The sequence below is a fragment of the Pagrus major genome, chromosome 13 (assembly GCF_040436345.1).
Source record: "Pagrus major chromosome 13, Pma_NU_1.0".
Classification (NCBI taxonomy): Eukaryota; Metazoa; Chordata; class Actinopteri; order Spariformes; family Sparidae; genus Pagrus; species Pagrus major.
The window spans coordinates 16,612,626-16,639,907 of record NC_133227.1 but is presented as its reverse complement, the minus strand read 5'-3'; the positions used below and the strand labels follow the sequence as shown (position 1 = coordinate 16,639,907).

The 27,282-nt window shown below is 40.0% G+C and overlaps 1 protein-coding gene across 1 annotated transcript; it reads left to right on the top strand.

Annotated features, from left to right (window-relative positions):
• The first annotated feature begins 481 nt into the window (after positions 1 to 481).
• LOC141007341 (single-minded homolog 2-like) lies at positions 482 to 25,779 on the top strand. Its single transcript, XM_073479697.1, has 11 exons — positions 482 to 656; positions 4,663 to 4,745; positions 7,291 to 7,380; positions 7,532 to 7,640; positions 9,538 to 9,623; positions 10,566 to 10,765; positions 12,358 to 12,464; positions 21,144 to 21,291; positions 21,381 to 21,534; positions 24,107 to 24,425; positions 25,070 to 25,779. The coding sequence occupies exons 1-11, from the start codon at positions 482 to 484 to the stop codon at positions 25,777 to 25,779; spliced, it is 2,181 nt and encodes a 726-aa protein (XP_073335798.1).
• Positions 25,780 to 27,282: the final 1,503 nt, after the last annotated feature.

The window sequence follows — 27,282 nt, the reverse complement described above, 5'->3', positions numbered from 1 at the left end:
CTGTTAGTCTTCTGTTGCTTTTCCTTTCCCACACACGGGACTGTGCATGTCCAGAGAGCAGGACACCTAGAGGTGTGGACATTTGATGGGGGGAAACTGACAGCAGCGTGAAAACGCCGTAAAGTGGACGTGGCGTTCAGCACTGGGCTTTCTGCAACTCTCTGTCCGCCTGTCTGTCTGACTGTCTGTCTGCTGTTGTCAGTGAACAGCTTACGCATGACAGTTGGACAAAGCTTGACCGGGGATGTTTCAGTGCCCTGGGTGGCTGATGGGATCAGTGTGTGTCCACATCATAGAGTCCTGCGCTCTCTTACGCATTTGAAGGTTTTAGAGGAATCTGGACGTTGGGGATGCTTGGGGCTGATTTTTCATCTCTACATGACATAGACTAAGTGCGTTTGTTACACGCGTCTCTGGGAGAAGGCTAAGCTCAGACTTGGGCTACTTTTCTGCAGGAATCATTTAGCTGAAACTTCCAGAAATGAAGGAAAGATGCAAGAACGCAGCGAAGACGCGCAGAGAGAAAGAGAACGGAGAGTTTTATGAGCTGGCCAAGCTGCTGCCTCTGCCGGCGGCCATCACCTCCCAGCTGGATAAGGCCTCCATCATCCGACTGACCAGCAGCTACCTCAAGATGAGGGCAGTCTTCCCCGAAGGTAGGAGCAGCCAGGAAGCGGGACAGATATAGCTCCCTGCATTTATACAGGCCTTCAGGGGACATTCACACTGCGCGTTTTCAGGACTGAGGTGCAGAGCCACGACCGGCAGGACACCAGACCATACACGAACATACAGTCACAGTATTGAAATGTTTAAGGCCTACATTGAAAAACACAGACTCCATATGTTTTATAATAGACTACACATAATCAGTATAACCCTGAATAATTCATAGCCGTTACTTTAACAACAGAATCATATCGCTGACCACTGACAATTTTCTTTATTATATTATTTATGAAAAGTACAACACATTCAGTATATTTATTTTTTATTTTGATATTTCCACAATACATTGCAAATAGTCATGTATAACCAAATTGTTTTTAATATGTATAAAAGAAACTGACTAAGAAGCGGAATATTGAATCCCTGAAGAGGACCAGCCGTGCGGGAGCTCTGTACACTGTCAGTGTCAGTGCAGTCCACGGACACACGTTTTCATTGGCTCTCTTAAATTGTTTGTACGGCAGAAATAGGTCAATACACTATTTAAAGCGCCTTAATAAAGCACAGGGTTTCCTAAAGTAGGTAATAAGTAGTTTGTTAATGGCTAATAAATAATATACTAACGCTCTTCATTGATATTAAAATAAAAACAAGACGGTCATGAGTTAATAACATACTACCGTAAATTGGGCATTAATAATCATTAGTAATAATAAATAGAAAGAATAAACAGCAGTCAGAGGGGTTCCTCACAAGCTGCCTACCCTCATGTTCTTCTTGTTAATAGGTTCAAAAGTAAATGACTTATTAGCTGGGCCTTAGTTAGGAAGCCGTAACTTATAACATACTATTGTAATCTCTTTATAATTGATTACAAAATCACACCCGTTCTGACTAAAAAAAAAAGAATTTAAAAAATGTCACTAGTGTTAAAATACTTTCCTAAAAGAGCATGCGACAAAAATCTGCGAGTAACCTACCACATCAAGACTCTGTCTGAAAGATATGATACTACTACTACTACTACTGATAATAATAATAATAATGATAATAATAATATTATTAATAATAATAATAAACATAATGATAACAACAACAACAACAAAAACAATAATAACAACAATAATAATGACAATACTACTACTACTACTACTACTACTACTGATAATAATAATAATAATAATAATAATAGTAATAGTAAAAATAATAATAGTGAGCTAATCATCGTGCAGACGGAGGCCATCATCAGTTGCACAGTGGTCGCAGCAGCAGGAATGAACGCAGATGTGCGGCCGCACTCAGCGCCTGATCTCTGGGCTCTAAAGAGAACTGAGTTAAGTAGGGTGTCATGGAAGTGAAAAATGTTGTTGGTTCTGATAAAGAGCTGCTCTCCACTTGAAACACCTCAGTCATTCATCAGGGTCAGTGATGTGATTAGCAGCATGAGGCCAGGAAAACACAGCCCTTCCTCTCTGTCAGCACTCATAAAGTCACGGCCACACGCGGCTCCTCAGGCCGCGACAGCCCGCGGCAGCAGGCCCGACGGCCCGGCCTCACACCTCTACATCTGCCTGGCTTTCATGAATGTAGCACTGATTCTGTCGTGAACAACAGGCCGACGAGAAGACTTCTCAGCCTGGAGTTGTGGAGGAAGCGGAGCGGAGCAGAGCCGCAGACAGCTGTCACACAGCAGCCACATCCCCGCTGATCTCCTCCCGCTGCAAACTCTCTTCACACGAGTGTTGGAGGAGAACGCGTGATATCCAGCTGGCCTCAGCACTGTTTGCTCTGTTAATCCAGGACGCTTCCCTCCGGACGGCCGCTGGAATATCAACCTGTCCAAGAGAAAACGAGTGAAGGATATTGAGCTTCAGCTCGGCTGGCTGGCTGGCTGGCTGGCTGGCTGTCAAACGTTTCATTATTTCACGCTTTCACCTTCAAAACAGTAAATCAAACTACACTAACTCAGGTTAGAGCATGGACGGCCTACACTGGCTTACGTTCTGCATATTTTTACATTTAATTTCCTATTTTATGGTATTCTATTTTAGTACGTTATTACAATTGGGCCTTTTGCTGAATGACAAATGTGTTAGTTGGAGTTATTCTGAGAAGAAGGAAATGCAGCCTGGTCACAAAAGATTATGGGTCATTTTTAGCTCCTGTTCCAGCCACACTGTCTGAAGCCCGTAGAACAATCTGTGATTTGGATAAGAGTTATTAGATTCAGACTACATTATTGATTTGTCTTTATAGTTAAACACTTGTCAAAGACACTGTTAATGAGAGTTCATGTAAAATGAATTTAATGCTAAAGACTAAGTGATCAAGCAGTCTGGAAAGCTTTGACCTGTCCTGTCTCATTACGCTCTGTTAGAGCTGTACACTACAGTCACTCTCCCAACAGGCTGAAGAAATGAACACAGAACAAGTCGTTTATAATTTCTTAATAAAACAACATGTGTATATTATTATTCACACAGTTTTTCTGGATGGATTGAAAGTAAAGTATTGACTTGAGCACTGGACAGTTCAGAGGCACTGGTGCTTTGTGCACTATTTCCAGTTTAACAACTACCTGCTTTTAGTTATGCGTTACATTTGTATTCAGATATTTTAAATATAAAATATATTGTGCACTCAGAAAATATGTATTGCTGTAGTTTAAATTATCCACCAGTCTAATGAATTAGCCAGACTGAATCTGCCACAACATCACAAGACTTGATCTAAAATGAGGATTGATGTGAGAAGCAGACTTCAGTCAGAACACGTTTCTCATGTGTTATCATGAAGGTTTCTCCAAGTTTTGATTCTGCCTCTCTGAAAACTCAGTCCTAATTCATTTGTCCAGAATAATCTAATAATATTCCATTATGTGATGTGGTGAACTCCGCATACATTTATTTTATAAATTATCAATGTATTTTATAATCACAATCTTGGAAAATCAGTGTGTGAGAGGGACACACACACACAGCCTGAAGCAGCTGAGGGTATTTTGTGACATTGGGGCCAGGCTTCATTCACCACTGAACAGAGAACATAAGGTTTTTGATACTAGGACATCAAGGATAACACCTTGTACAAATCTTAAAAACCTTGTTTTCAAACAAATACGGCTGTGGCCCAGGAGGTAGAGCTGACTGTCCACTAATCCGAGGCTAGGCAGCGGTGATGTCCCCAGCATGTCAGAGTGTCCTTGGGCAAGAACCCCACAAATTGCTCCCGATGGCTGTCCCATCGGTGTGTGAGTGTAAATGTGAATGGTTGAGCTAATCATGGTACCAGGCACTGACTGAAGTTGAATAAAGTTTAATTAAATTAAAATATCATGAATTCTCTGGCGATAGAAAGCTCAATCAGCATGGGGTCGTTAATGGATGCCTGGCCTTAGGCACCAATTCAGCGGAAATGGACAAATCCCCATCAATCTGTTTCCCTCTATAGTATGTTTGTATGTGTGGAATACCTGTTGCCCTGGATGGACTGATATTTGTTTGCTTATTCATATTGGGAATTTAATCACAATATTTGAATATATGGAATAGATTGCAATAATAATTTTCCAATCTGGGATCAGGTCCTCCCTAATATATTCTGATGCATATTTATTTAAGTCCTGGCTGTGTCAGTGAGTGGAGAAACCTAACTCTTGGAGTTCAAAGAAGCTTAAAATTGTTGAAATGATTTATCTATTTGTGTCTACAGTGAAGTCGATGCCCTCAGTTCCAGAATGTAGTTGGCTGTACTTCATGGAGGTCAAAGCTCAGTTTAGTTGACCTTTTTGCCACAAAACCTCTGAAAAATGAAAGCAGTGCTCACATGAGAGTGCAGTGCTCAAGAGGGTACAACTGCTCTCTCTGCTGGAAATAATGATGCACTCAGTGTTGAACCCGAATGTTTGATGTGAAGGCCCATTGACTGTGTCTATTGTATGACAGTCAGGGCTTTGTCTCTCTAACTGTCTTCCATGTCTGTTTCTCTGTGTAGGTCTGGGTGATGGATGGGGTCAGTCAACAAGGTTCAGTCCTCTGGACAGCATGGCTAAAGACCTGGGTTCCCACCTTTTACAAGTCAGTACAGGAAACAACAATGTTCTAGCACTGTAGTTCTTACACTCTTCTGTGGTATGACTATACTATGATGTGTTGCATTAAAGTGCAAATAATTTTGGGCTTCTTCATTAATCAGCCACGATTATAACAACTTAAGGCTGTATTACAATTAAATACTGTAAATTTCGTATGGATTGCAAGTTGGGCTCAGTTAAAAGTTATTCACTGTCTGCGATTCATCAGGAAAATTGGCCTCACTTAACAGGAAGATCATGATCAACCACACGGCCCTTTTACACTACACGAACAGAACAACCTGTTTGACCGACCACACGGCAGGCCACATATGAAGCATGAAGTAGCACTAACAAGATAATATACAAATAAGATACATCCGTGGTTTACATTTGAAGTGCCATCACCAGTCTGTGGTGACAGTACCCAGTGAGCATGTTTCCGTTGAAAAGATGTTTAGAAAATCATGGTGCGGAGCAGTCAAAGCTGGGACATCTTGAGTGTGGAACCCCTGGTCAAGACCACATTTTACCTGCCAGTGCAATATGGCTTTGGAGACGTACCTTCACATGTATAACTTTCTTCTCTTTTTCAACCTACAAATGAACAAATTATCAAAATAATTACAGAAACCGTGGGTACATTGATGTTGTAACCGCATTATAGACAGTCGAAAAGATGGCAAAAAGAGTCCATCTACCACATTCAAAATGAAAATCACCCCGGTTTCAACTAGAAATCATTCTTGAAATCTTGGTTTGTGCTCACTGGGTCAAAATAATTTCAGCACTGTCCTTGGTGCTTAACATTCCCCCACAGTCATTTAAATCAAAAGTTCAGACAAAAACAATGTCTGTTTCAGCACTGAAGTCAACATTGTTCTTTAAGTCCATTGTTGGAAGAGCAGGTGATTGCTATGGACAAATCAAATCAGATATCTGAAATAAAGAAAGAAAGACAACATAGCTACTGCATCTCCTACCACAACAGTTAATTTTGCAGTGTAACCTGTAATTCTGCATCAAGTATTGTTTTTACAACTGCCAAATTATTTCCAGTTAATGAGCAAAAAACACAAAAAGAAATCCAATAAACATTTCCCACTAGTTTGCAGCTATGATGACAATCTATTTTATAGCCTGATGCACATTATTGAAGTGAGTGCACAGGATTTTTAAGAGCCTGAGGAGTTTCTTCTTCTCAACACCGCCTCCTCATTAAGATAAAGTTTCTGTCTTTCTGTTCTTAGACTAAGACTGTAAAATCTTACACCAAACTGAAGAGTCTTATACAATGGACTCTTCCTGTCACGAACCAATAGCATGAAAGTAACAAATGTGATTTTTTATGGTTGTTGCAGCCTCTAAAACACCAAGCTATAATGTTTCGAAAATTTTGACACATGTGCAAAGTAATAATACAGACTTACATGAAGTAGGTACAGTACCATGATAGACTGGACCAGAGACAAGAGACAAGGACAAACAGTCTCATTTATATATGGACAGTATAATAAAAGACTGTGAGAAAGAATTAGGGAAGGACATACTGTAGCAGAGGACATTTGGGACAAAGGTCTGAAATATGTAAATATCTGTTGCCTTAATGCCAGACACTGTTTGACTCAGTTTAAGATTTTGCTCTACTCAAAGGTAAGGTTACATAAAATCTTCCTGGCTGTGTCACCAATCTGTGAGAAATGTACCCAAGCAGATGCAGACTGATTGCATAGCTATGTATTATGTCCTGAGTTAAGAATTCTGGGTTACAATATAATAATGATATAATACCATTTGCTTTTCTGCTTTATTTTTGTTGTTTGTTTTGTTGGATCTTGTCCTTTTTTCCTCCTTGTATTGTTTGTGTAGTACCTAAAATGAGGCATAATTATGCAAATGTGCCTTCACAAAATGCCTGATCTGGAGGTACCTAAAGTCCTGTCCTTGACAGGCCATATTTCTCCTAAAGGTGCTGAAACGATGCCCCAAATGTATAAATCCCTAATGCAATACAATCCTAAATCCTTCCATTGATCAAAGGCTCCATGCATAATCAAAGGAGTAAATAATGGATTTGCTGATATTGGTAATGTGAAGGATAGAGCTCTAAGCTTCAGTTGTTTTGCCACTACCATCCAAATCTGAATGGTACTGTGAATAATCGGATTGTAACTGCAGTATGATTTTTTGAGACGGATAGGAGACATTATGATAGCACCAACTCAGTAGGGTAGGCAATCCTCCCTGCCCATGTTTACAATGGCATGTAATTGTCCAGTGTAAATGAATGGCCATGGGTTTTGTGTTTTCAGTTGTGTTGTATGGATGGAGATCTGTTCTGAAATGGTGGCAAACTAGGCCTTGGATTAAAGTGTGTTTACACAGGCAACAATATTTTTTAAATCATATTTGCTAGAAACTCTCAAAATAATGGCACCGCCCAGTCTTACATCACACAGACAAATGTATTGGCACATAACAATGTAAAAATGAAAATTTACAGTACTGTCTGGTGTGTAACATTAACTACTTTGTTACTGCTCCCTCAGACTCTGGATGGCTTTGTGTTTGTTGTTGCCTCTGATGGCAAAATCATGTACATCTCTGAAACAGCATCAGTCCACCTCGGCCTGTCCCAGGTAAGACCCTTCTCACCTCAGCATATCAGTCAAACATTACATTTTCAGATTAGTTAAAGGGGCTCCTTACATATTTTGCATAAGGTGTGGTGGAGCTGATCACTGCATAACTCACATTTATGAGCACATGCTGAAAATGTGTGTGCTGCAGGTGGAGCTAACAGGAAACAGTATATTTGAGTATATTCACCCATCAGACCATGATGAGATGACAGCAGTGCTGAGTCTTTGCCAGCCCCCACACCATCACTTCTCTCCAGGTAAGCACCCTCAACCTCTGGGCTCTTGTGCACACATCATGTTATATCACACGCCAACACACATTTTAAAGGTGCAATGTGTAAGAATCGTAATAAAAAAAAAAGCAGTAACTGTTGCGATGTTGTGTTAAAGATGTGTATGTATTGTGTTGCAGAGATATCTATTGAAGTTAGCATGCTAGCCCCTTGCTACTTTGTACCTCAAGGCACAATAATCTGAGTATACAGGACCAACACTCCCCTGGTTCTCTAAGCTCCCAGTCCAGGCTAATACAACTGCAGCTGGACGGTTGCCTGAGCTAACCAGCTAACAGCATTTACAGTTAGCAGCAGTTAGCAGTTACTCTGGTAATATGCTGCCCCCTATTTGTTTAAATTTGACAGGTGGCCAGTTCTTACATATTGTACCTTTAAATTCTCAAATAGTGACCGAGATAATTATTTATCTCAACAGCATAGAGAACCTCTATCTGAACCAGGTTTATTATAGAAACTAGCTAGTTTCTCATGTCCCCAGGTTACTGTTATTAAGTATTGTATGTGCACTTTTTATCTTGGTTAAATGTTGGATTTCATACTAACTATTCTGCTGCTCTGTGAGATAAGCTAAAAAGCACTGAAAAAGCTAGTGAGTTTAACTTGATATATGTTTTCTGGCTAGAAAAGTATTACTGTCAAAAAGAAAAGCACAGAATGAAAGTGATATACCTCTGTTGTTGTTCTGATGGAGATGATGCTGGGGTTTTTTTAACCTAGCCTTTATTTGCAACAGAATTGACATAATCCATGTTTTTGTTTGTTTGTTTGTTTGTTTGTTTGCTTTTCTTACAGCTGCAGGGTTATTATTACAGTTTTGTCAACATAGAAATTTCTAATGAAAACATGTTCATCAACAGCTTCAGTGGAGAGAGACGTTTTGTTAAGCTTTTTAGTCAGTGAGCTGCTGCTGCTGATGCAGGCTCTGTTGGCCACTGCTCATGTCTATGCCCAACATCACAGGGCCAGTATACTACAGTTGAATGTTGTGAGTAATTCTTGGTTTTTTAGATGATGGGTCTCTGTGATTAGACAAGTCAAGTTTGACATGAGGGTGTCATAATGATGACATTAGGGTAAGACTCAGCTCAGCCTTGAAACAGCACATTGTTAATAGAGAGGTAGGATCATTAGAAAAGATGTTGGTGAGCTGCATAATGGGATCTTGGTGTATACTGTGTTTGACTTTTTTAATCTGATGAGTCTTGAAAGTCCCTGGCAAACCCCTTACTGAACCTTAAAAACAATGTCCTTGTTCTATTAGACAGAGTTGGTGGCCTTCATTTTTCAAAGGTGGGCTGTAGGGTTAGGGTTAGGGTTTCACATACAATTTTTCTGGTTAGCTTTTGCCATGGAAGAGGCAAAATATAAGTAGTATCTGGCTAACTGTCCAACATCAGGAGATACAGACTCCATCTTGGCATTAAACAGTTAGGTAACTTTTTACAGCACTACCATGTGTGCATTTGGCTTGGATTGTACCTATGTGGTACATGCCTTTGGACAAAGAGCTGGCAATTGAATACATGCAAATATACATTTGTTGGGGTCATGATTTTTTTCAGTCATGTCTACCTCTGTGCTTGAGGTGTTAGCAGCAGACTGTTTCTAAACACTTTTTTGGGTTAGAGTTATGGTGGCAACAGAGTGAACAGAGTAATCCAGGTGTCTCTGTTGGTCCCTCTTATTACACTTATACAAGTCACTGCTGTACTAGGTAAGGTGCACATTTCATTATACTGGTCTGTAAAAACAAATACATCTGAGATAATATTAGGAGTAAGAAGAGTTGTGGGATATTGTACACACAATATCCTGTAACATATGAGTAATGCCTCTGTAATGTGTGTTTGTGCAACAGAGTATGAAATAGAGCGCTCCTTCTTCTTGAGGATGAAGTGTGTTCTTGCTAAACGAAATGCAGGACTTACATGTGGGGGATATAAGGTAGGTGCAGCCACTGGATTAACCCTGACACACACACAAGATTATGTTTATGATAACTTCGGGGTCTGGGAGTGATTTCATTCCATTAAGTGATTTCTTAATTGGTCATTCTCAAACAACCATGGTGCTGAACATCACAGCTAACTTAATTTATCTCAGGATATGTCCTTATGAAGCAACAGCAGCAGCAGCAGCTGGAAGTGTCTGTAGACTGGTGGTTTCCTTTGGTTTCTGGCTGACAGCTATTCAGCCAACCTTAAAATTTCTATATGGTCGTCGTGCCACTGAAGAAAACTAGATGTGCTGTCAGATCAGTGCTTGGGTGCTTTTTTAAAGAATGTCCTTCATTTGTTGAATATCCAGTGTATTTTGACCATAAAAAATGACCAAATGACCCAAAAATACTATTGCAAATGTATCATCATTTGATGAAGATGGTCTGCACTTTTCCCATCATGCATTGTGCAGAGCAGTTTGTTAAGTTTGCTGTTTTATGTTCCAAAATGTAAACTTTTTGTTAGTGTTGGTAATGTGTACTGTATGTTCATTTCTTTAAATGTAGATCAAACTTTGATGAAATATACAAGATTATTTACAAAGAATTATATAATAAAACCCAATGAATAACAGAACCCCTCTGCAATTCTAAGCCTAATTGTTTGTTTTTAGCAGTGCAATTTCATTGTTTTTACATTAAACACTAAAAAGCCAAAAAAAAAAAAAAAGACCCTAAACAAATCTCATGTAGAATTAAAGCTAACTGCTGTATTTTAATACAGCTGCCAAACTTGCTGTGTTTTTGTTTGTTTGTTCTAATCGTAGCGTAGTTCTAATCCCAGTCTGCTGTTTTGGTGCTGTCTGGTTTGGAAAATACCAAAATGTTGTGTTTATCACAAGCCCTTAAACATGTAACAACATTGGTCTGATGCTGTTGTTTCCCAGGTCATCCACTGCAGCGGCTACCTCAAAGTGCGTCAGTACATGATGGATGTGGCGCTGTATGAATCCTGCTATCAGACTGTGGGCCTAGTGGCAGTTGGTCACTCCCTGCCCCCCAGTGGTATCACAGAAATCAAACTTAGCAGTAACATGTTCATGTTCCGGGCCAGCTTGGACTTTAAACTAATTTTCTTGGACACAAGGTAGGAGAGATGCTTGACTGACTAGAGGGATGGACAGATAGAACCCACAATGTATATCTTGATGATCTCTGTATGGAATAAAAAGTCAGAAATCGATCATAAATAACCAACAGAAAATGTATTTGTAAATACAAATAGTTGCTTGAGTATGATGGACAATACATTATTTGAATATACAAATATAGATACAAATATAAATGCATATACACAATGTGAAATAGTTATATTTTAAAGACTGCTGGATTGTTAATTGAACTTTGTGTTGATGAAGGTTCTCAGTCATCCAGGTCATGGTAAATCTAGGTGCTGTATCATAGGCAACTGGACTTGTTTCAGTTTGTTGAAGACATTTCACCTCTCATCCAAGAGGCTTCTTCAGTTCTAACTAACTGGAGGGGAGTTGCAGGCTTTTAAACTCTGTGTGGGCGTGTCCTTACAGAGTCATTAAGGACACGTGTGAGCGAATGGTTGTTAAGCTGTCTTTGGAGGGAACTCAGTACTGCATTGTAGGTGGGTGATAAGTAATGTCTTAGGCCACCTCCTCTGTTCAAAGACGGATGTTCCAGTTCGACACAGATGGATTCTTTTACTCCTCTTTCAAACCATCTGTCTTCTCTGGCCAAGATGTTTACATTGTTGTCCTCAAAGGAATGATTTGTCTCCTTCAGATGTAAGTGTACAGCAGAGTCTTGACCTGAGGAGTTGGCCCTCCTGTGTTGTGCCATTTGTTTATGGAGAGGTTGTTTTGTCTCCCCAATGTACAAATCTGTGCAGTCCTGGCTGCATTGAACAGCATAAACTACATTACTCTGTTAATGCCTGAGTGTTTTGTCTTTAGGATGGACACGTTTCTGCCTTAGCATGTTGGTAGGTTTAAAGTGAACCAGGATATGATGTTTATTGAAAATCCTCCTGAGTTTCTCAGATGTTCCTGCGACATAAGGAATGACCATGTTGTTTTCTCGTCTCCTCCCCTCTGTCTGCTCTGGATCTTTTAGTGGTTTTGACAAAGGTCCAGTTTGGGTAGCCACAGGTTTTAAGTGCTCCCCTGATGTGCTTCTGTTCCTTCTCCTTCCCCTCTGACTTAGTGGGCACGGTCTCAGCCCGATGGTTTAGGGTTCTGATGACCCCCAGCTTGTGCTCCAGTAGGTGATGAGAGTCGAACAGCAAGTACTGATCTGTGTGTGTAGGTTTTCTGTACACCTCAATGTTGAGGCTTCTGTCTTCTTCAATGTGTACTGCACAGTTTCTAAGGCTCAGCTAGCCTTAGAAACCCACATGAAGGTCTGTTGGGTCAACGACCCACATGTGGCCCTGACGACTCTGAAACTCAGAGCTCACACGTGTCCTTAACGACTCTGTAAGGACACTCCCACACAGAGTTTAAAAGCCTGCAACTCCTCTCCAGTTAGTTAGAACTGAAGAAGCCTCTTGGATGAGAGGCGAAACGTCTTCAAGAAACTGAAACAAGTCCAGTTGCCTGCGATACAGCACCTAGATTAATTGAACTTTGTGTTGCTGTTGAGTACACTGATGCCCAAATCAACCCTTGACTTTAAGCGTGTGCCCTCTCTCCTATGTGCTGGAGCCAGGGTGGCAGAGCTGACAGGCTATGAGCCTCAGGACCTGATAGAGAAGACACTGTACCACCACGTCCACGCCTGTGATGTTTTCCCTCTACGCTATGCTCACCATTTATGTGAGTCCTTTAAAACTTAAGTCAGACCAAGTGGGTGGGAGGGTAGAAATCATCAACAGACCTCTTTTCAAAGGGCAATGATCAATTGAGTGAAACCCAGATCTACAGTACAGGGCCGCTGCTAGTCTTGCTCATGCCCAGGACAAGATGATCTCCAAAGGCCCCTCCATTCATTTAAAGGTAAGATATTATTTTAAGGCCCTTTTGGGCACACTTATGACCCAGGGCCCGGGACAACTGACCTGGTGTGTCCCTGCTGTCAGTGGCCCTGCTACAGTAACTAGATCAGATGTAAGATCCTACTATTGGTCCTCAGGTTTCTCTGGTTTATGGCTGTGTGTTTGTGTATGGGGTGTTCATATTGGTTAAATGCAGATAATTAAGTTCCCCAGCGAGCTTACTGAAGTAGTATTCTATATTAATTAGTAGAACAATGTGATGCAGGGAAACTGGTAGGTAGTGAAGCAGCCTTTTTAAGTTGACTGCTAACCTACTGTATGAGTGGAGTCAGTGGAGGGCAGACTTACCCTATAATGATAATGATGATGATGAAAATCCTTTATAGTCCAGTAGACATGCCAAAAAATCCAAAAAATGAAACTTGGTACACTTGTACAGTTTGGGGCCCTGAACATTTTCAGTGATAGAGCCATTGCAAAAACGCTATGTGGTGGGCATTTCACTTTCTGCCATAACTGAATCATGTATTATACATCATATCTCCTGAACCAAACATGAGGACACAGAAAAGGTGATGTCTACCCGATGTTTTTACGGTCAAGGATTACAATAATACCATAAACATAATATATTGTTCAGGTGGGGAGGCAAGGGGGGAATTCAGTCAAAACCAGTCACGATTCCCATTAGTATGTTGACCCATGAGTACTTAGTAGTCATTACTACATTATTACATGAGTTCTCAGTATCCATGGGTTAGACCACACCCATCTTCAAACTCCGCCTTCATTTTGCTCTCAGCTGCTCACCTGTAAAGTTTCATGACTATATCTTGCACAGTTATGGTGCTATGACACTGACAATATGTGTTAACAGACAGAAAGACATCACCTGGCAAAGTACTCAAAACAGCTTCTGTGACTGGTTCTCATTACAGTAGGTGTCCAGGACAACATATTACATATGACGACACACACACACACACACACTTTAAAATCCTACAACTCTCACAAACAACTAGAGACCATCCTGTGACGGGGTCACACCAGAACAAGGAATGTACAACATTAAACATGGTATAGTTCACCTATTTCACCAAAATCCCTTTTCTGGTGTCATCTATTCCATTGCACTGTTCATGTCACAGCAGATCATACAGGAGACCATCTTGTACAAGATGCAAGATAGTCTCCAGTTTTACCGAATGTCATTATTGTCTGTGTAAATGTGATCAGGGCATTCCTGAAAAAGGTTAAAAAATATACAGCATATATTATATAGTTCTCTAGTCTTTACAGTCACTGAGTTAACAGGGTTAATGACTAAAAGGATTAAGCTTTAAAACTCATGTTCACAACTGACGTGAAATTACAAAGTCTCACTTAGCTTCTCAGATACTGTTATTTCCTTCTCATAATGTCACTGAATTCAGCCTTAACTGTTCACCTGATCAGTTTATCCTAGGAGGAGGAGATATGATGCAAAATACATAATTCAAGTAAAATGGCCGCCATGGCCACCACGTGCCATTTTTGGTTGGTTCCATCTCTGAACATGTTTAGGACCCAAACTGTACAAGTGTACCAAGTTTAATGCTTTTATAAAAATTTAACGATTCACCTCAAATTTGTCGCACATCATCCGGACTATAATCCAGATTTGAACATAATCAGTTCCATAACATTTCTCACCATTAGAACGAGCTTAGTTGTAAAATAATAGGCCAAGTTACAAAAAAGGATGGTTGTCTTATTCAAACTCAGACCAGAAGTATCAAAGAAAATAACTTTGAAAGTAGATTAATTTACCTTCAGATAAAAACTACTTCATTCAGATTTGAACAAAATCGACTCCATAACATTTGTTTTCAATGGCTGAGCTTAGTTCTTAAAGCTGGAGTATGGAACTTGACCGATGAAAGTCTTATATTCAGGTCATGGCCAAACAAGTTCACACATTGCTGATGTAGCGTATACCCACCAGATAAATTATTTATGTATTTTGCAGTATACCAGAGTTTTAAAAAGTTGGGTCTGTCGAGACACCCCTGCACTGGCACACCTGGAGGTGCATTTTTTGTCAAAAGTCTAGAACTAAAGAGGAGAGTTGCTAACAACTCACAATGCAGAATTTATGGCAGAGAAACCTAATTGCCACAGGGGGGAGCCAAAAGTTCCATACTACAGCTTTAAATGAAACTAAAACTTAAGCAGGTGAGACTTCTCACCATAGCTAATATTTAGAAAAAAATACAAATACAATTATATCTTACAAAACATAGGTGTGTGGTTTCTGTGAACAATAGTAATGATTGGTGGGGAACAGCTTGGGGAGGGGTTTTGGGTAGGGTTTGGAATGAAATACATAGATCATTCTCCTCTGTCCGTCCCCCTGGGTTTAGCCCCGCCCAAGCGATTGTGATTGGTTTAAAAAAACAAAACAAGCCAGAGCTTTTTTTCCCTCTTATACCAGAATGATAATCGATGCAGCCAGATCTTTCTCCAGCACTGTGACTCTCATAGGTCAGGCTATGATACTATGTCTGTATAGGAAAAGAAGAGGGGGCAGGCAGTGGGCGACTTTGGAGGCAGGCTATAGGCTGCCCACCTAATCACAAGTTTGAAATGATACCAGTATCTTCTGTTCTATATATCAGTTGAACATTCTTTTTCTTAACCTTTGATGGGTGGGCAAGACCTACGTAGCTACTGCAGGCCAAGATACCTGTTTGATCCAACTAGGTTTTGGTTAGTTATTTGTAATTTTAACAATCAATAATCTAATGACCGTGCAAACATTTAAAGGAACACTTCATAACCAAAAATGAAGATTCAGTCATCATCTCCTCCACTAATGCTGATGGAAAGTCAGGTGAAGCTTTGTAGTCCACAAAACTTTTCTGGAGCGTCACAGTAAAACAGCGTTGCAGCATTCTCCTAGACCAGGGGTTCCCAAATCCAAAAATAAAGCAGCCGCACAAAGCAGGCCAAAGCAGAAAACAAAACCAGAGAAATCCAAGAAACAAGAATAAAAAAAAGTACAAGCAAAAGCAAAGTGCAAATCCAAGGCAATTGTACAAACCAGGAATGACATATGGGGAATAAAAAAACAGATAGACACATTGGGGAGATGAAACCAGGAGAGACGGGACCAGAGCAGAACAGGAGGGGAAACGCCGTGGTGCAGATTGGGAGCAGACGAGACCAAAACAGAGCTGTCTCTCTTTTCTCTTTTCCTCTTTGTCACGCACTCTCAGAAGAGGAACAATCTAAGCTATATGAAAAATTTAAAGAATGTACAAATTGTTTCAAACTTTGGTATTTCAAATATAATAAAGCAGCGAAAGAGGTCTGAACATTTCAACAAGTTTAAACTTTGAACATGGATGCGTTTTTTCCCTCTCTCACACTTGAACAGAGCATTCGTCACATCCTGACGGTGAACTGTTCCAAAACAGTAGCCTTATGTGTTAGACTACTCAGTGTTTTAGCCTAGTGTCTGGCGTCTGCAGTCCCAGGATTTAACCTATTATTACATGCTTCGAGTACACGACCAGCAGAACTGAAGGCGCGCTCACTGGATGCACTTGTTGCTGGAATGCACAGCAGCGCTCGGGCCAGCATGGAGAGGAGAGGGTATGCAGAAACGGTGATCCCTCCAAAAGGCAAGGACGTCCTCCTGGCACTCGTCCACAGTAAATAAAAGTACGGATTCCACTTCCTTCGTGGAAAAAAACTCACAGTGAGCCTCGTGACAATAAATCTGCTTGTGTGTGCGTCTGTGTATGACTGAGAGACAGAGAGAGTGACAGAAAGAGGGAAAGGCAAAGTGTTTGCTGTACATTATTAATCACTTAGGCCAACTCTGAACACTGTCATTGATCGCCCGTCCTCACCCGTGATATTTTCTGGTAAAGCTGACCCAAATCCCCCTGACCCACAGGTTCGCGGGTCCCGTGGGTTACCACTAGTGTCCGAGGCTCTAGTGTAGGGCCTCCTGCACTGTTGGTACTGGACAGTTTTTTTTGGTTAATTCAGCATGTAAAATTGTCGGGGAGAGAAATCACTCTGATTGGCTGTTCAGGTAAGTGGATCAGTGCAGAAAAGAGCCTTGAGTCTATCACTGTAGTATCCATGATTTCACACATTTAGTGCAGTTTCTAATTATTTTTCTCCTTCTTTCGACATTTGCAACTTTTTCTCAGACATATTTTCCATTAGGATCGGCTATATTAGCAAGAGTGGTGACAAAAATGCTGCTTAATCATAACAACGGTTTGTATATTGGCAGAGAGGTATTTCCCTTTCACACAGGCACAGAGTATGAGCTTGTTGGCAGCCAGCTGTAGTCTTTGCAGTCACAGCTAGTTGTGTGTGTAGGGGCCTTTAGCTAACTCTGCTCAGAGTGCCGCTGGGGAGTCTATGTGTTTACACCGCCGTCACAGCCGTCACAGCCGTCACAGCCGTCACCCTTTTGGGGAGAAGGTTTTCGGGTATGGGGCCGGAATGTGCACAAGAACCAGTGCTAGCCAAGTGGTGAAGATATCTTCGATTTTATAGCTTTAGCTGCACTTTCCTGCTAGGCTTTCTCGTTTTGATTTGCTCCTTGTCAGCACTCTCACAACACTTTCTTTTTCTCTTGTACCCTTTCTCTCCTGTGAGGTTGATTTTCTCGCCACACCGCGGCCATGTGCACTCCACACACTGTTGTGTTGATGTGGCAGCACGCAGGTGGTCTGATGGTCTACAGTTCTGAGGGCAGTAGCTGCTCTGTGTTGTTTTCTCTCTGCTGAACCTATTTTTAATTTGGCATTTTTTGAACTGGCTGGACACTCTAGGCCAATCAGCTTGCCAAATACATCGGAAATTCGCCCAGTGCTCCTGATGGCCAATCCGTGCATGTCTGTGGCTTTGGTAAAGGTATGCCAATCACCCAATCACAGGCTTTGCAAAATTGCTAACCCAAAGTAACTTTGGTATTAATCCAGTGACTTCTCTTCACCCTCTGGTATTCCCACAATCTTGATAGTATTACATTTCGAACACTATTCCATCATCAATCTTTGTAAGAAGACAAGAAATAATGGAGATATTCAAAACCTCGGAGCAGCTTCAGGGGATGACTTTTCTACAATCAGATCCAAACTATGATCAGTGAAAACACAACTCGCTAATCATAAAGCTGCTTCGGATGCCAAATTGGCCAAATTTAGAATACCATGGTGGAAGTGGAGGAGTCGCTCTCTGCCTGTATGGATCACATGGTGGAGGTGAAGCTAAAACTCAAGCGATTAGCTGGTGAGTTCTCAAAGCTAGAAAACAAGTGTGAGGACCTTGAATCCAGTTCACTGACTGTCATCAGTGTCACTACTGTTGCTGCCCTGTTTAAGGATGCATTCAAGTTGGATAAAGAGCCACTGCTTGACCGGGTGCACAGAACAAGCCAGCCAAAACCAAGATTTGGTCATCATCACGTTACATTACTGCAATGACTCTGTGAATCTTTTTCGGCATGCAAGAGGGATTGGACATGTCCCCAACAGAGATATGAGGATCTCTGTCTTTCTGGACCATAGTGCTAAGGTAGCTCGCACCAGAGCAATGGGCAATAGCTGTGTGGCGTGCAATGGTCCTTTCTACCCGGCCAGACTCCGAACCAGCTATTTCTGATTTCATGACCGAGAGTGGTTTGGTCGACACTTGGAGTTTAAAACGTTTTCTTTCTTTTCTCATGTACATCAGTCACACTCAAAAATAGATTATTTCTTCATAGATAATAGTTTCAACTTACATGTTGTTTCCATGGACCATTTGGGCATTCTCATATCTGATCATGCTCCATTATTTTTGGACGTTCAGTTATCTACACATCTCTTCTTGAGATTCGACTCATAACTGTTTAAATTGAATTAATTGTAAATTACATTTTTTTTGTGACTTTCTGTCAATGAAAATGATTCTACATCCTAAAAAAAGCTTTTCGTAGCAGACAGATTATTTCATACTCCTATTCTAACAAATGTAACGTTAGGGTAACATTAGAACTTACATCTGCTTTTAGTAATCTTGTTCAAGAATGTACATCTGATCCTTCTCCAGCATTATTTAAGAAGCATCTTCAGGCGGAGTTTGACTTTATTTTTAAAGTAACGCTGAGCTACGGTTATTACAAACTCGTGGTACTGGTGAGAAAGCAGATTGGTACACCAGCTGAAATGTCAACACACATCACATCTTGTATCTCAAATTCAAAATGAGTCTTACATTACTGTTACAGATTGTCCCGAAATGAATGCCACATTTAAATCATTTTACTCTACTCTGCATAAATCAGAATTCCCTACAGATACTACCAAAATGAATCAGTTCCTGGCTGATCTTGAAACTGCTGTAATGATTCTGAATGTTTGAAGGAATGGGACGCCCCACTCTCTCTTGAAGAATTACTTTTTTCTATTAAAGCGATGCAATCCAATAAGCCCCAGGTCCTGATGGGTATCCAATAGAGTTTTTAAATAGATCTATCGATAAATTGGTGCCCGTACATCTGTTGATGTTTGGTGAATCTTTGGAAAATGGGTTGTAACCTCCCACACTGACACAAGCTTCAATAGCCTGTCTTTTAAAAATGATAAGGACCCCTCCTTCTATGGTTCTTATAGACCCCTGTCTTTACTAAATGCTGATGTAAGGTCCTGGCCAAAATTATCGCTATTCATTTAGAGAGGGTTTTGCCTGTCCTTATCTCTGAAGTTTTGGTTTTGTTTAAAGGACGGCAGTTGTTTTTTTTAACACTTGCGACAGATTATAATAATTTAGTTTGTAAACACAATGGATGCTGAGAAAGCCTTTGATAGGGTGGAGTGGGAGTACCTATTTGCAGTATTAAAGAAATTTGTTTTTTGGGATAAATTTATCAGTTGAGTGAGATTACTTTATCACCATAAGCTAGTGGTCAAGCAAATGATATGCGTTCTGAATATTTTGCAGTAAAACATGGGAACATGGCAGCCCTTTGTCGCCATATCTCTTCACTGGCCATCCCATTAAGAACTTATGTGGATGACTTCTTGCTGTATGTGACTGACCCATCATCCTGTCTTCCACATGTTCTGAGTATTCTGGATACTTTAGCTCTTTTTCGGGATATAAATGAAATCGTAAAATGAGTCAATGCTACCCCATTAACACACCAGTTCTGCAACTTCAGCAGGCTGATTTGACCCATCCAACTTTAATTAGGAAGATTAATGTATTAATTAATATATCAAACTACATTTCAATTAACCAAATTTCTGATTTTGTTTGCAACTAGAATATTTTTTTGACTCGTTAGTTAAAACGATTGGCATGTTTATTTGGGGTGGGAAGTCTCCAAGGTTCCGCAATTCATTACTTCAAAGATGCAAATTAAGTGGCAGCCCCCGTCTTTCCAAGGGAAATTTCAATTCCATTACTGGGCTACACACATTCACAAAATACATTGTTGGAGTTTCCAATTTACACTATGACAAATCAGGAAAATCAACCAGCCTGACCATTTTTTATCCTCTATGTCTGCTCTAATATATTCCACCCAGAATTTCCATGTATGTCAAAAACCCTGTCGTGCTTAATATCTAAATATTTGGTATCAATTTAGGAAACACTTCAAATTTGATGCTGCCATCCCCCTTGGGTCCATTATGCAACAATCACCTGTTTCCTCCCTCATATTTGGACTCTACTTTTTCAGTGTGGCATAACAAAGGTATACATTGTTTTCTTGATTTGTACTCCGATTATCATGTTTGGATTGCCTGCAAACCATTTTTTAGGCACCTCCTAGATTTTGTTTCTACTGACACAGTTGTGATTGGTTAAGAAATACAAATAACCCAGTGTTTTTTCCCCCTGTACCAGAACGAGAATTGGTGCTGGCAGACCATTCTCCAGTGCTGTGAAAATAGGTCTGGCTATGCTCTGATAGTGCAGCAGCTGCAGCAGGCAGCTGTTTTCAGAGAGCAAGCTCGAAAAAACCAAGTGTACTACCCGCTCAGCACCAAACAGCAGACAGACTCAGTCAGAGACCAGCTGACAAACACAATGGTGCTTTTAGAGGCTAAAGAGCTGGATATTTTTCTCCGGAGTTAGTATAGACAAAAGACGGAGCTAGGAGAGTGAATAATGGGCTTACATTAGCCAGGTGGCCAGAGAGTTTAATATTATTTAATATTGCCAATGTTATCTCGTGACACAATTAGAACAGGTCTGGACCATACTCTTTACATACGTAAGTTTGGCATTCCAGCTCACAGTGAAAGGCATGATGACATGTTCCTGCTACCCTCAAATGGCCCAAAAAATTAAGGCTATGGCATTTCTGCATCTTTGACTAACTAATCCACAATGCTGGTTATAACAGACCCTTCCTTTGTGTGGAGTCCTGTGTGGTTCTGAGGGGCTGATGTTAAATCTTCTCATTTTCCCTCTCTGATCCTGGTCTTTGTTTCCCTTGTAGTACTGGTGAAGGGGCAGGTCACTACTAAGTACTATCGTATGTTATCAAAGCATGGAGGCTGGGTGTGGGTGCAGAGCTACGCCACCATCGTCCACAACAGCCGTTCCTCCAGACCTCACTGTATTGTCAGTGTTAACTATGTCCTCACGTGAGTCAGCAACCCCTGTACTTCTTCATGTAATACCTCCAGTTGAACCAGTACAAAGATACAGTGTGTGCCTGTCTGTTTTTACACAGCAATATCGAGCACAAGGAGCTGCGGTTATCCGAAGACCAGAGTCGAGCCACCAAGCCTGGTTTCAGTCTTACTTCTTCTCAGGACCACCACAAACAACTCAGAACCAAAGCAGTCAAGATGAAGACCAAACTCAGAGCAGCTCCCTATCCTGAGGTGGGACTTCCACTTAGCTTAATGGCTAACACCTTACAATAAGGGTATATCAATTACATTAGTTAATGAAGTAATAACCCTTAACTAACAGTCAATTAATAGTTAACTAATGTGTCAAGTAATCATTTCCTGATAGAGTTATTGTTATTAAGGTGTTAATTCATAATTTTTTTAATTGATTATTTACAGTGACAACAACAACACAGTCACCAAAATTAACATTAGGTAATGGAGTAATAATTAACTAACTAACTAAGAAATTTATTACTAATGGTGTTCATGTTAATTAACATGTTAATTCATACTTTATATAATAGTTATATAATAGCCTTTATTAACAGTTAATAAAATGGAAATGTTAATTAATTAATGTATTGACCAGCAGTTCACTCAGTTAACTCATGTGTCTGTTAATCATTCATTATTGGTGTTCGTGTTAACTATATTAATTTATAAAAATGATAAACATTAGTTAGTACAATAATAAGCATTAACCAATGCCTTATTAATACATAAATAACCCCCAAGTTACTGTCAACAAATGTCTCTTGTTAACCTTTAGTAAGGGTTTACATTTTAATTAAGGTACCTAATATTGGTTTATGGTTGATAAAGATGTTCACTAACATGTATGTCATCAGATCCACAGCTACTGTCCCGGCATTACTTCATTCATTCATTAAACATTAATGAATGCTCTTTCTGACCCTTATTTTTAAGTTGTAAACATTCATCCCTCAAGTAAGACGTCTTAAATGCAAAGAGTGCTGAATAAGCATCCCTTAACTGTATTTAACCATTCATGAATGCTCCCTGTGACCTCCCTATTGTAAAGCTGAAAACATGTATTCTTTAAGAAACACATCATAAATGCACAAGGATACTAAATCAGCATTACCTAACCATAAATAACCATTTATTAAATCTCTTCATGAACCTTTGTGTTATGTTTGAAATAATTACTTTGAACATGTAGCATAAAGTCTTTATCTTTTTAAATTCAGAACGAATCCTGAAACGTTTAAAATATGTGTGATTGCTTTAAATTTACAAGCTTCACAAATTATGAAATAGTTAATTTTGGTGAAGTAAAGCTGTTTCAGCACTGTAATGCATTTATGAGGACTTATTTAAGGGATACCAATTTTATAGTTAATGGTAACTGTCGCTATGAAGCATTATGTTACACACTTGAACACACAAGACTTCTAGAGGTGCACAAGTTTAAAACAAGTCCTTTATTCTTTTTTTCCTTTCTACAAATATAAAAACACATGCATAATAGCATAACGTGGCTATATAGCCTACTGCAGGCTGGGTCCACTGAATGACTACCACTAAAAACATGAACGTTATGTTTTACGGAGGGAAGGTTACCTCTTGTATATTAATATGGCTGGCAGAGTAACCCTTCAGATATTACTCTGGTTAGAGAGTATGGTGTAGACCAAAGCACTCATGCGAATGGAAATAATCTCAGGTTGAGACATCTCATGCAGTTAACATCCAGTACTAATGGTGGGATGGGTAGTGTTATCAGTGGGCCTCATTAGATATTATATTATTATAATATATATCATATTTATTGCCCGTTAGTTGATGGTTACTACATTAACTTAAATAACTAATGAACCCTTATTGTAAACTGTTACCGCTTAATGAGAGTATATCAGAGTAAAGGAAAGATGAATGTTATCACACAGTTTTGATGGAAAATGTTTTGTCTCCCTGTTACTTTGCTGCGTGTATTTAAGATCTTGAGGATTCAAATTCAGGAATAGGATATTCCTTTAGTTGAATTCTCAGGATCCTAAATACATGCTTAAGATTAAATCATTTTCTTCAGCAAAATAACAAGGGCAAAAAAAAAATCTGTTTTCATGTTTGTTTGGGATTTAAATGATCAGCATTCAATACACACTACAGAACTGAGGCAAAACAAAACATGTTGGTATCTGGGTAAAAAATTGTAATTGGATTCTTATCAACCAGGAGACATGTTTAAACTGGCTGTTAATATGCACTGATGAAATAAAAATACAAAGTTCTGTTACTGTTCAGTTCACTTTCACTGAACAGAATTCCTAAATTTCAAAGCTTTTATTGTGAAACATCTGCCTGAATGTGCAGTACACCATGTATTAGGCTTCCATACAGTACTTCAACAGCTACTGCCATCTTATGGCACAAAATACAGTTTGGCGGGGACATTAACACACATACATCCACAGTGACTGAAATCAGACAAGATCACTTAAGATGAGTAATCCAGAAGAACAAAATGATGTTTGCTAAAATAGCATGATATTAATGTTTAATTTATCAAATGAAAGTGATGGAAATGTAATTATGCATGGTTGGCATGCACATTAAACAACAGGCACTGGGAGTCTATCCACCCAGACATATTATGGATTAAAAATCCAGTGAAAAAGCCAGTTAATATAAAATTACTGCTGCAAACAAAGCAATACATAAATAAAAGAATAGAAATTTGTTTGCACCAGTAAACACATGTGTATTTCAGTACGCTTCTCTATGCTGTTGGTTGTTTGTTTATGGATAGCAGCAGGCCACTAGCCACTTTCAGCCAGACTATTTGAGCTGCTCACCACAGAGGGGGCTATGGAAGGAGAGATCCCTGCATCCAGTGATTCCCTGCAGGGAGAAGAGCTCCAGTTTGAGCCCTGAGGCACTCCAGGGGTCCGTCAGCACCACTTGCAATCTGACTCACCACTTCCCCCTCAAACACCGATGTCTGGATGCTCAGAGTCAGCTGCCCAGCTCAGGCCCCCCCTCTCAGCTGGCTCAGCAGATCATCGGCTCCCTGCACAGCAAAGCACCAATTGGATGGAACATCAGCAGCCCTCCAATACCCAACAAATACACAGGTACACTCTTTATTGAACAAAGTTTAAGTTTCCATGATAAACAGGCGATTACACATTCTGTAGATTTGTTTCCTGTACTAATGACATTACCGATGGAAAAATGCCCTCAAAATTCAGCTTTTTAAAATCTGTTTTGCATTTGGCCATATTTAAAAAAGCTGAGCACAATTTTGAATACCTATTAAAAATAAAATAAAATAAAAAAATAAATAAAAGTAAGACAAAAAAACTCAAATTAAAGGTGTGAGTATGGGGTGCCCAGGTATCTCTTGTCATACAACAGGTGCATCATGTACTTGAGGCTGAGTCCTCACCACAGCGGCCTGGGTTCAGTTCTGGACAGACCCTTTGCTACATGTCTGCAGCACTACTGTATTTCATTATGATGCTGTTCTGACACACAGTTTACCGTTATCAAAAAAATGCAGCTTCTGCTATTTGGATATTGCACTTAGCCCTATTGTGATTTAATAAAGCTCTAGTCACAAGTCTCACTACCTTTGTGTAATGGAAATACCAGAGCTATTTTACATCCAAATTCTTAAATTTTATTTAAAATACTTCCTTGAACACTGTATAACCCTGACTCCTTCAGCACAAGTTCTGGTTTAATTGCAACTTCGGAATATTGTTTTCCTCATCAGGCCCCATGCTTGCAGCTGGCCGTGGGTACCCTGATGAGCTCTCCCATCACTGTTCCAGCGGCACAAACCTACATTTTCCCAGCAGGCTGAAGGAAGAACCCAACGAACAATACACATTTGTCCACAGCGAGGTGTCTGAGGTTCTTCTACACCCCAGTCCTCATGCCACCAATAAGCCTTTAAGCCAGTATGTCCGGCAAAGTGCAAGAGGTGCTGAGGGACCCCAGGGTGACCGGGTTCTGGCCTGCCCTTTGATTAGTGGCCTGATACTGGGTAAAGGTGAGCGGAGTAGCTTGCTATACAGCATGGGCCAGCCTCTTCCCGTGCAGATGGCACGGGAGCAGAGGAGAAGGCTGTGTATGAAGGACACCTCCTACAGCCACGCAGCTGTGGGATATCCTCAACCTGCTGAAGGCCACCAGCAGTGTGGAGCTGCCACGGATCTGCAGCCTGGGTCTGCTGAAGAGGACAGGAGAATGTTGACAGGTATGGGGGTTGGGCTGGGACTTCCAAACAAATCTCCATATATGTCTTTCAACATTGATAAAGTTGTGAGCAAACACAGTTCTATTAAAGATGGCCACAGTTACCACTGTAAGGACACAGTCTCTCACAGCTGCAACAGCCCCAGCTCCAGTGTACCCCCCGAGAGCCACAGAGAGCTCCCACATTACATCGGCACATCTGTCATTATCACAAATGAGAGGTGACCCAGGACAGATGCTCAGGAGACTCTCTGCATTAACTGACTCCTTCAAAGACTCCTTTTTCATTTTGCATTTTACTCTTGCAGGATAGTTCGATATACAACAGGACAGTATGGTGGTAAGCTTTTTTCTCTTATGTTGGCCATCATATAAAACATCAACCTCAACAAGTCCTACTGAACCAATCACAATGTTTGTTTGCAATAACTTTGGGAAGGAAACCCCTTGGTAGCTCATACACAATTTAAAGGGGCTTTGTGAAACTTGTGTGTTGCACTAGAAGCCAGTCTTTAGAATCCGTTAGTGGACTACTGAGGCACAGAGGCACTGAGATGAGGCACTTGAAAATGTACACAAAGTCACATCCTTTGGACTGTCACAGAAAATCCAACCTGAGTCCTTCACAAAGAAATCCACAGTCCAGCAGCATTAAACAACTTCAACAAATCATCCACTGGCTTGTACAGACAACAGAGAGGGAAGGGAAGGTCTCATTTCCCACGTTATTTTGCAATCTGCTCACATATGGACAATAAAAAAATGATGATGCATGTAAATTACTACAAATTGTTACATAGAGCCCCTTTAACTGTCTTTACCATGATGTTATTTCTAAGTGTATACATCTCATTCATCACAAATGCATGTGGATGTTTAGATATCTTGTTCATAACAACACTGTCACTAACGTTTGGTTGACCTAATTCACCTGTTGGTCCACAGACTAAAATGACAGTGTTTGACTGTGTTTTACTGTATATCTTTAAATGGTACATCTACTTCTTTAAATGACAACAGAAATAAACATGTTTGCCAATTTTACATATCTCCACAACGCAAATCAATGACCAATTGTCTACCCAGAAGTGACTGCTGTTGCTGTTAGTGTCATGTCATGGTGGTTTGGTTTATAGTATGCTTATGCAATACAACTTTCACAGGAATTTTATTAACTTTTTGGTGTATTATTATTTTATCACAACCCAAACTTAGGGCCTAACCTTTATCTTGAAAAAGTTGTTGATGGAATGTGAGCATCAGTATTGTTGTAAGGTGAAATAAGATTTGTATAAAAAACAATGTTACGTAGAAATGGAAAGCATAGACCAATAAACTTAAAAATCTCTCAAAATTGACCTATTTTGATTAGTTTTTGAAAACTAAAGAGCCATGACATTTTCAGTAAACAAATAGGAACAGATTTACAACTCCTATCGTAGACCCTGTGTAGTATTACTGTGTACACGATAAGGTGCAGCAACAGCATAATCAGTCACATTTTCAGAAGACCTATAATAAATTCATCACTGAAACAAACTTCATGAATGTTTATGTGACAAAGTACTTTGTGTTCCACTCATTCATCACAGAAACATGAGAGCTGTTGAAATCAGTATGATTGAAACGTTCATTTTTTTTACATAATTTAATTCAAAAAGTGAAACTTTCATATGTTCTACATTCATCACACATAAAGTGAACTATTTCAAGCCTTTTTTGTTTTAA